The sequence below is a fragment of the Sinocyclocheilus anshuiensis genome, unplaced genomic scaffold, assembly GCF_001515605.1.
Source record: "Sinocyclocheilus anshuiensis isolate Anshui unplaced genomic scaffold, SAMN03320099.WGS_v1.1 scaffold939, whole genome shotgun sequence".
Classification (NCBI taxonomy): domain Eukaryota; kingdom Metazoa; phylum Chordata; class Actinopteri; order Cypriniformes; family Cyprinidae; genus Sinocyclocheilus; species Sinocyclocheilus anshuiensis.
In genome coordinates this window covers 760,658-771,681 of record NW_015544227.1, presented here as the reverse complement: position 1 = coordinate 771,681, position 11,024 = coordinate 760,658, and the positions used below count along the sequence as shown (strand labels likewise).

Genomic DNA, 11,024 nt, shown 5'->3' with positions numbered 1-11,024 from the left:
ATTTTTATTAAATATTTATTTATTTGTGAAAAATACTTTGTCATCAAAGGATAAGTATGTTTATTTAATACATTTACTTTTTAATCCATTTTCAAATGATTTCAAATTTCTTAAACATTAATTAAAATAAATAAAATTATATCGGCCATCGGCCACCCTGCTTTCAAAGATATCGGCATCGGCTGTCAAAAAACAATATCGGTCGACCACTAGTTATGTCTGTATCTGTCTATCCATCCAGTTATTTCTTCTTGTCCATCCATCCATCCATCCGTCCATCCGTCCATGTCTTAAATGTTCTGGTAATACTTCCTATGCTCTTTTTGTCCATTCCTCGCTTTGTTATGAGCATGACGAGGCAAACGCAGCTGAGAGCAAAACCAATCACTTTATGTTCAACCTACCGCACACCAACTCATGCAGAGAACATCCAGCCACTTTTTGTGTTGCTCGTACATGGCAGATTTGCCCATGTGTGTGCGCACGCCTCATTTCTCAAATTCCTGCATAAAATTGTGCCATCCACAGAGGTCTTGGAGATAGACAGGGAGCTTTACAATTCCTCTACAGGCCCTCTCGCAGTTTAATTTCCCATGTCTAAATGTGCCATCTAATTCTCAGATCTCATGTCATTTAATGCTGTTATCGCTTTTTCCTGTGCTGCGCTCTTCATAATGTGAATTTAAGAGTCTGACACACATCTGAAAGATATCACATAATAATGAATGGCCGGGTCTCAGATTTCTGCTCCCGAAAAAATCTGCCCAATATCATGAAGGCACTTTTATATGAAACAGGAATCATTTGGTGTGCTGGAATCTATTCATTTAGCAGCTCTGTCTAGAGACTAGTTGTCAAAAGAGCTTGCTATTATCAAACATGCTGATTGTGCTTTTGGCTCTGGCTGAAATTAGACATTTATCCTTCCATTCCCATGCATTTCAATCTTTCATTTTGGACATGTTCATTGCTTTAACCCCTGCTAATGCAAACAGGCCAGACCATTTCATCTTCTGTTCTGAAAGAGGTGAAGGTGACCTGTAATGTTGAATATCTATGCAAATCCCCCACGCAAACAATGGGTGGTTTACCGTATTCAGCGGTTTTAACTTTCTTACCAGAGAAAAAGCAGATCTCTTTTGCAAAGTGGACCAACCTGTTCTGTCTCATGTTGAGAAATAAAAAAAAACTAGGTTGTTCAGGCTGACAGAACCTGAAATCGAAGCTTTGTTTTCCTGTATTTGTTCTCTTAGGGAAAAAAACCGAAAAAAAAACAAATATATATATATATATATAAAGGTTTGAAAACATTGGCTCGCAAAAGAAACTTTATTAAGTTGTAACCAAGTTTTTCTTTTATACCGAAATCATTTTATAGATAAACTTTTGGCTTTCTTAATTACGCAAGTAGAAAGGAAATAGCATTCAAAATCCCTTTTACTTCTGCAGTGGGACATATTTCCAAGTGAAACACAATATTCAGTATGGTGGGACTTGATTTCATCTATTGGGAATTGATTGGATTGTGATTGGGTAAAAAAAGGTTTTACTGATGTCTTCTGAAAAAAAAATTTTTCAGAGGTGGAACAAGGCATGCTACTATTCAAAAGTTACTATTCAAAAATATTTTTGAAAGTCTCAGCAGTCTTTTGTGTCACATGATCCAGAAATAATTTGAATGTGCTGATTTGTGGCTCAAGAAACATTTTTTATTATGTATTTGTGTACATTAAGATTCTGTAATATAATAAAAATGAAACATCACAAAAAAGAAACATTTCTTATTATCAATAATATTTTACAAAATATTTTGTGTAAGCCATGCTACCATTTTCAGGGTTCTTGAATAGAATAGAAAATAACAGCATTTACTTGGAACAGAAATCTTTTGTAACATTAAAAATGTCTTACTGTTAATTTTTATTTTCACTTTTGATCAATTGAATGTGTCCTTGCTGAGTAAACATACTAATTTCTTAAAAAAAAAAAAAGACTATAAAGACATTTTTTTTCTTTGGAATGACATGCACTGATAAATCATTCACAATAACACCAGCAACATGCATTAAGTAAGTAAATGGGGTTGGTTGTGATTTGTTGACTCTTGTTGATTTAAAGCATCCAGTCAGTTTAGTCAGGTAGGTACGGTATACCCCAATTTCAAACTGAGGAACGAAACAACACTTCCATTTCTGGAATGAGATCCTCTAAAAAGCTCAGGCTTCACACTTCCTCAAGATATGCGGGAGAAATCCTGCTAATGCCCTGACTGATGAAGGAGAGATGAGTGAATGTGATCACTGTCTTCAAAACCACCTCTGTCTCATCTACATCACAGACTCCTGGAGACAGAGACAGAGATGACACTGTTTGAACCAACGCTGTGCTGTCAGGGGAAGATGGATGGCTTCCTTTTTCTGTCTCCTCTGTTTATGACTGAGGTTGACTTCGCACACAGAAACAGACTCTGAATCCATCGAGTAGAATGAATGAGTTTTGTGCCTGACTGAAATGGATTTTCAGGACACTGAAAGAGAAAATGATCATCTTTTGAGCAGTGTGGTCATATTTTCTCAATTCTGTGTGGATTTTTCATTTATCTGTTGTTCTGACTGATTATGTCATGCTTAAAGCATTTTTTTGAAGATCTCTCAAGATTATAGCCTTTGTTCAGAGCCCTTTTCGTAATGTCATGTTATTTATATGATTAATTAGTTTGTCTGAGTGATGCTTTGGATAAACGGAAGTATTTTTATTAGTCACATCAGCAGACCTCGACAGTTAAGGACGTTCTGACATTGTGCATTCATTCACATGTTTTTTAGACTTGCAAACATAAACACTGGCTTTCTGTGATGCATTCACTGAATGCTGTTGCAGATTCTGCTCATTTAAATATGCCACCTTGCTACAGTAATCTACAGTAGCTGGCTAATATAGGTGAGGTTAGCCAAAATTGATGAAAGAATGTTTTCTAAAAAAGTGTTAAGAATTTATATGTATCATTAAGTAAAATTACAGCTGGATAATTTCTTTCAGTTTAAAAACATACACCTTAGAAATAAATTATTTGCCGTATCCTTTTGTAAAATGTTTTTAGGTTTAATGAAACATGAAAAATTAAAATAATTGTTATAAAATAACATACATTTTTTTAACAACAATTCTATGCTTATTTATATTCTATATAATACATATTTTAATATTTATAATTTAGATATTTCTAACACATAAAATATATAGAAATGATTTATTTTTTGTAGTGGGGTCCGTAAAAATATCAGCTAAACAACGTAATAAAAATGATGTATTATTAAGCTTCGCTGATTTGTCATATGTACTATTAGAATACTGTACAGTTTATTTTTTGTCTCAATAAATGCTACATTTTCAGTATAATAAGTCCATAATGATATTTTAAGTCAGCATGGAACTTCAATTGTATGTTTGCTAATGAACAGCACTATAATATTATTCCTGGGGTACATGGTTTTTCCCTCTAGATTTTTCTTTGTCGTGTCTAACCTTTGTCTTTTAACTTTTTCCTATTGTTGTGGCTTCTCCCCATCCGTCATTATTCTTGGGTAATCCAATCACAAGTGGATGGCGCTAAACACAGATATAAATAAATTGCATTTTGAAGAAATTTTGTGATCCTGTCATTTAAAGTATTTTGTAGTGTGAACTAAAGTAAGTCCTGATTTTGTTGATAAGACCGAGCCTAATGTTGAACTTAGAATCAAGCTTGCATTAGGCTTGTGTGGTCTCAATCCCTAATGGCTCTTCCTGTGAATCAGACGTGTTTCAGGTGACTTTTTTTGGTTTTAGAACGTCATGTCATTGTTCTTTAACCAGCTTATACAGACATCGCCAATCTCACCATAGATCTCACTAATTTCCACTCCGTCCAAAACGGACAAATCCCTGCTGGAGGCGTTGTATCTCATATTGTTTTCATTGATGTGCGGTTGCGTAAGTGCTGTGAGTGTGTGTCTGTCTCCTATTGTGTAAATGTCATTCCCAGAACAATCTGGCAGACCTCTGTTCTGAGATGGGCAAAGCCGGTCGACGTGTCACATCCACTGTGGTCAGCATTTGTTGTGGCTGCTTTTAGTTCAGATGTCCTGTCTGATACACTCAGTAAAGCTCTCTCTCTCACTCTCACTCTCTCTCTCTCTGTGTCTCTTGGCAGAACCACTGGGTTGTTTATCTTTCTCAAGCAGAGAATCTCCTGCTCAACTTGTGATATCCAAAAACTGCAACCAACAGAAAAATCTCTAGTGTTTCATGCTCTGTTTTTAACTAGCTAACCTGAAGCACCTGCTCTGGATGACATATCTGTTTTCAACCAGTCAGCTATGGAAAGTAGACTACTGCGGGTGTTATTTGGCATCGACAAGCACCTTGCAGCACGGCATCACAATACAGGTGTCACAATTCAATATTATTGATTGTGCATAAAATGTGCACTACTAAAGTGCATAAAGTCCATGAGCGTAATATCAACATACTAGTAAAAGACCAATAAATCTGCAATATTTTGCCTTTATTTTAAGATTATCAGCATCGGCCAAGAACCACACCTGCTTAACAAGTGATACCTACCCTAGAAGTATCCTGTTTTCTGTATATATATATATATAAAAAAAGTTTTTATATATAAAAATTGGCACTAATTTATATATTTTTAAATCTATGCATTTAATTGTATTTTATATATATAGAGAGAGTATAAAATAAGTGCTAGTTTAATATTTGTATTTATTTTTTTCCATGTGTTTTTGTGTATATTTATGTATTTATATATAACAGTCCTATCTTGTAAAGCTTTATATTTATTCGGTCAGAAATTACTTGTGTGCAACCTTTGTAAAATCATTTTTTTTAAATTCTGTAAAGTCATGGCATTTCTTCATTCAATTAAAAAAAGTTTTCTTTTTTTCTTAATCTTGCCTTAAACACTAAAAATACTGCTGAAAGTATGAATATGATATTTTAAATACATTTTTCACATGGAATGAGTTTATTGGCTTTGTTTTGCTTTATGTGTTTCTCTAGTATGAATCTAGTTTCCACATAAGCAAATCTTTCCATAACACAGGAGATCCCATCGCTGTCCTGTGGCCTCACGAGTGAGGTGCTACATGTTGTTCGTGTCCCTAGGAAAGTGTGTTTGTGTGTGCAGGAGCGCGGGGGTGTGGGGGGGTGATTACATCAAACGTTCCCCCTGAAGGGTTGGTTGCAGCCCGGGGGTCCGGGGCTTCCTGGGCTGGGATTGGTAAAAAAATATTTTGTAGGGAAACAGTAGTAGAGTTGGCTGTTGAGTAGTGTAATAATGTTTGGCATAGCAACTACTGTCTTCACAGAGAGGGAACCACCTGCCACTGGGCATAACCAGTGCCAGTGTCATCCTCGCCTATGAAATCATTCCCCAGCGGATGTTTTCTGCTGAGATTGTTGTTGTTGAAGTTCCTCGGAGGAATCGATGCATGTCATATTACGTCATAGTGAGATTTTGTCTGCTCACCAAGGAGATTCGAGCAGACATATCCCAGCATAACACATATTTCTGCTATTAGAGCTTTTCCTCCTTTCTGCGTATGTCTGGAAACATCGAATAAATCAACGTCTACTTGGCATTCACCAGGTGAAGATGATATGTCATCGTTACACAAAGATGTGGAAAAGATGGAGTGACATAATGAAAGATGAGCTGCGGCGAGAGAGGAGGAGACAGATGAAGAAAGACTCTGCCTGCAGGTGATTCAGGTCAGCGCTCTCACAGATGAGCCGCTGCCACGGTTACTATCTCTATGGAAACTAGGAGGTGTTCCGTTGCGTTAGAACTGCCATCCTGATGTTTTTAATGAACCACTAGCTGGTGAATGCCAGCTCATTGATTGAGTCCATGCAGGAGAATGACATGCCTTTTCAGTTGCATCTTCATAACCGGGGTGGAAAAATATGAAACAACAATTATTTTTTACTTCCTAATGTGATGTATTTTAAGTTAACAAGATATTCATGAAAGGAAAAATGTAGGGTTTTATTAGATTTTGCCCATTGAGAATTGTTTGGTAAGGGCTTGATGATGTCATCTGAAAAGGGCAGTTGATTGAAAGGTGGAGTTTTTTTTATTAAAGGGGTCATATGATGCTTTTTTAAGGGGGGTGTGGCAGAGTCTTAACTTTGATAAAGAATATCTCTTTGGTTTTGAGACTTTAGTCTTTGCAACTTCAGGGATCTTATCTATTCATGAACAACTTGTAACACTCCAAAGAGAAAGGAAAACTTGAAATCGCATCATATGACCCCTTTAATAAATATACAGTGACAGACATTTTTTGTCACAATGTTGACAACATATTTGTATTAAAAAGGTTTTAATTTAATTTTTTACTTTAATCACCAATGTCGATGCCAGTGTAAAGAAAAGGGTGAGCTATTGGTAGTAATATTATATAATTAAATATAATATAATATAATTGATATGGGTAATTAAATTGCTGTAATTAAATGACCACTTATTTAATACATTATTTCGGTGAAATATATTAAATATAGTTAAAAATATAAAATGTACATTTATTAATTGCCAAAGCTGTTTTTAAATATAATCAATGTTTCATTAATGCATTAATACATTTTGGTCTGTTAATCAATGCCAGTAATGTCAAACATAGCCATATATAAGCCAATTAATGCTTAAATATTACATATATACGATAAAAAATAAATAAAAATAAGTTCATGCATTGTAATTGTAATAAGTCTCTTGTCCTCACCAAGGCTTTGAAATAAAAATTCAGTAAAATCAGTAATAATGTGAAATATAGTTACAATTTAATATATATATTTATTTAAATTTAATATAATGTAATTTATTCCAGGCTTAATACTCTCATGATCCTTCAGAAATCATTTGAATACGATGATTTGGTGCTCAAGTAACTTTTCTTCTCATTATCGATTTTGAGAGCAGTTCTGCTGACAAATATTTCTATGGAATTCTTTTGTATCGTTATAAATGTGTTTTTACTTCATTCTTCAATTTATTGTGTCCTTATTCAAATTAAAGTATTAATTTCTTTATAAAAAATCTTACTGACCCCAAAATTTGGAAAAGTAGTTTATATTTGACATATTTCCAAAAGCATTACCATTCAGAATGTTATGTAGCACATTTATTGTCTTTTCTTTACATTTGGAGGATATGAATACTAATTTGAGGATAGGGGCCTTCTGTTGCACTTTGCATTAATTTCCTGTTTTCTGACATATATAAATTAGCCTATGTCTGTTAAAAACTGGAGGAGATGTCTGTTAAAAACTGGAGGAGTGAATTGGCAAAAATGTGTTAAGAAATTCTGTGATAAGTAGATTTCCTCTGGTATTTCCTTCCTGTGCGGTGCCTTCATAAAATAGCCACATACTAATCTGAGCCTAAATTAGATTTGCATGTGTATGTCTGCGTGTTCATCCAACCATTACTTGGGAAAGTGCATGCATGTGTGTGGCTGTTTGTTGACTGATACTCTTGGCTTAGATGGAGACTTAAGATTGTGTGTTATCTCTGAATGAGTGGTTTGAGCGAGCAGGCTTGCTTCTGGCTCTAATCTGATTCTATAAAGTGCTTAGGAGGATCTTTGTTTCCATCTGGTGGTTTTCACTCTGTTACATCACTGCAGCTGGCAGTTTGTGTGTGTGTGCGTGTGTATAGAGGGAGGAGCTTAATACTGGATCCTCTGATGTCAGAGACTCGCATAGTAACACACGTGCATTGGACATGCACTGCCCCGAGCCCTGTCTCTCAGTTTGATGCCTCCTGCTCTTGGGTTTTTAAATGGGTGACGCTCTGGGAAGTGAATGAATATGATAATGAACGTTTTGAAATTTGTATTGCTTGAGTACTTGTACAAACAGCATAATTGTGCTGACTGAATGACTGGTCGTTCGCAATCAAAGAAAGGACGCAATGAAGGACATATGAAAAATGTATGAAAGAATTTCTCAACCGTCCAATAAATGACCCCATACTGAAACTTTATCTAAAGCTATGCCAACTATGCCAAGATTCAGAGAAAATGGAGTGTGATATTGACATCAAATTAATCAAAATTCCATCAAAAAACTTTTTAGACTATTAACATATACAAACATATACCATGGTACACTCTAAAAAATGCTGGGTTAAATACAACCCAGTGCTGGGTAAAATAGGGACAAACCCAGCAATTGGGTTGTTTTGGCCCAGCGGTTGGGTTACTACCCAGAAGGTTGGGTTAAACATTTAACCCAACCGCTGGGTCAAAACAGCCCAATTGCTGGGTTTGTCCCTATTTTACCCAGCACTGGGTTGTATTTAACCCAGCATTTTTTAGAGTGTAATAGAGCAGATTATTTCAGATTTGCCCTGCCTGTTTTTTTCACAGGTGCCACCTCAACTAATTAAGTTTATTTTTACCAACATACTTAAACGTTTCAGAAATGTATATATATCCATGTGTTATTAATATATTTTTTATTATTAACATTAGCATTTTATTATTATATAACATTATGTATTTATTTATTTATTTTACAAAAATAGCGACTTATTTTTTTATTTTATTTTTTACAACATATGGTTTTAATTTAAAATAATTGCTGGAAGTTCTGCAGTTAAGTTATTAGGCTAAATATAATTTAATTATATAATTGTGTTATGGGTTAAAATTCCATTTAAAACTTGCCATTGTAATGTTGATATGTCAAAAAAAGTAGTTGCTCACAAAAATCTTTCTTGTCATGTTTGTGCTGTTAAATAATTTAGTATTCTTCTCTTCTAGAGATTTTTTTCAACGTGATATTAAAGCCAATATGAAATTAAAGTTAACCCTACTTCATTTATTTCACATTGTTTTGCATTATTTATGTTTGTTTTCATTATTGTTAACATTTTATTTTTATTTAATCTCATTCTTAATTTCCCCTCAGTAGCTATGTTTCCATCCAAAGATTCGAATTAAACTTATGCACAAAACTGGAATATCGCATAAAACATATGCGAATAAAGCACCGTTTCCATCCAATGAGTCAAAGAGAACAAAATCGTCACTTCCTGGTAAACTGTGGCACTAAATATCACTAAGAATTTAGGAGAAGCCACTGAATATAATAATTTTCATATATGATATAAATTACTTGCACCTCAGAGTGAGCAGACAAAACACAATAAATGCTGTCAATGCTTTCGGAGGTGGATGCTGCTGTTTGGGAATGCAGTCGTGTTACAATTATACAGAAATACTTTGACGACAGACTTTGCTCAGGCATTTCAGAATGACCATAACAACATATAGATGCTGTGAACGAGATCGGTCCGCTGCTAGTCAAGTTATCCCGTCTCATAGCGCAAAGTCACATGACTTTTTCAATGCGCATGAAGGAATTTATTTGGTAAATGTGTTTCCATCGTAGTTTATGCACATTTTTAGAATTTATGCGCATCTTGGCGTTTCTATCCAGCGTTTTTTTTATGCGATATTCCAAAATGCACATAAAAATAGGTGGATGGAAACGCAGCTAGTGTAAACTACTTTTTCTTTCACATTTATTTTGATTTCTAGAATATATTTAAACATGGTAAGTGGAGCTGAGAACACTACACTCTTATTGGTAGTTCTTGCTCTGTTCTGGTATGAAACTCAGAAATACGTCACACCACAGAGTTAAAATGGGATGCGAATGCCGTTTCGTGTCGATGCTGAGGAAGTGTGGAGTGGACTCTGACCGAGCTTCTAATGGCTCTATTGTTTGTGTTTGTGTTTCAGATCAACTTGAGGCTCATCTTGGTGAGTGGAAAAACAAAAGAGTTCCTGTTCTCGCCAAACGACTCCGCGGCCGACATCGCCAAGCATGTGTACGACAACTGGCCAATGGGTGCGTGATGATTCACATCTTGAAATACACATTTGTTTTAATGTGTCCCCTCAGTAGACTGAAACGGTTGGCTCGTGTGAAGGATTTTCAGGCTATTGTTTCAAGGCATTGAGTAGATTCCTCTTTACATCCTTTTTCTGTGTTCAGATAATCTGTGCCGCAGACAAATCTGAGTCTGACCGAGTGGTAATCCTGCGCAGAGCTAGATTCCACTCACTGTATGCTGACCTAAAGTCAATGACAGTACTGAAGGGTAAAAACAGAGCGTCTGAGTTTGTGTTTATACATCTGTCTGGCCGCATGTGTCTGAGGTCTGTGAAGTGGGGTTTTCATTCAAATTTTCCACAGATACTGTTCTAGCTGAATCTGTAGGTTATTATACACACATACTGCTGCCTCTGGTTTTTAGGGAAGAGCAGATGGTATCCAGACTCCTCTTTCATCTGTTTCTGCACTGTGCCTTGGCAGCCCATCAGAAATGACAAGTGCTTTCAGGGATGTGGCCACAAGCTCAAGTTTAGCATTTTTCCATCTGATTCATCTCTAAAAAAATACTGTGGCGGTACCATGGTGCTGTGACAGTATGATACCATAGTATTTTGATATTTACACTATTGGTCAAAAGTTTGGGGTTGGTAAGATTATTTAAATGTTTTGGAAAGTCTCTTATGCTCACCAAAGCGGCTTTTATTTGATCAAAAATACAGTAAACACAGTAAAATTGTAACGTATTATTATTACCATATAAAATAACTGTTTTCTTTTATGAAGTATTTTAAAATGCAGCATCATTACTCCAGTCTTTAGTGTCTCATGATCCTTCAGAAATCATTCTAATATGCTGATCTGGTGGTCAAGAATGATCAATGTTGGAAAACTTGACGTGTAATATTTCTGTGGAAAATGTGATGCATGTTTTCAGGGTTCTTTGATGAATTGAAAGTTAAAAGAACAGCATTTATTTGATACAGAAATATATATATATAAATATATATAAAATAATTAAAAAATAAAATTACTCTCAATTTTTTAACATTTAGTGCACATGACATATTCATATCCATATTCACGTATTTATATGGTACTCCAAGGACGCCCCCCCC

The 11,024-nt window shown here is 35.2% G+C and overlaps 1 protein-coding gene across 2 annotated transcripts in view; it reads left to right on the top strand.

Moving 5' to 3' along the window:
• LOC107697435 (ubiquitin-like protein 3) overlaps positions 1 to 11,024 on the top strand; it is a 32,561-nt gene that overhangs the window by 11,332 nt on the left and 10,205 nt on the right. For both annotated transcript variants that reach the window (XM_016498219.1, XM_016498218.1), the window contains one exon: positions 9,813 to 9,921. In XM_016498219.1, coding sequence (XP_016353705.1) covers positions 9,813 to 9,921 — 109 coding nt within the window. The remainder of the gene's footprint in view (positions 1 to 9,812; positions 9,922 to 11,024) is intronic.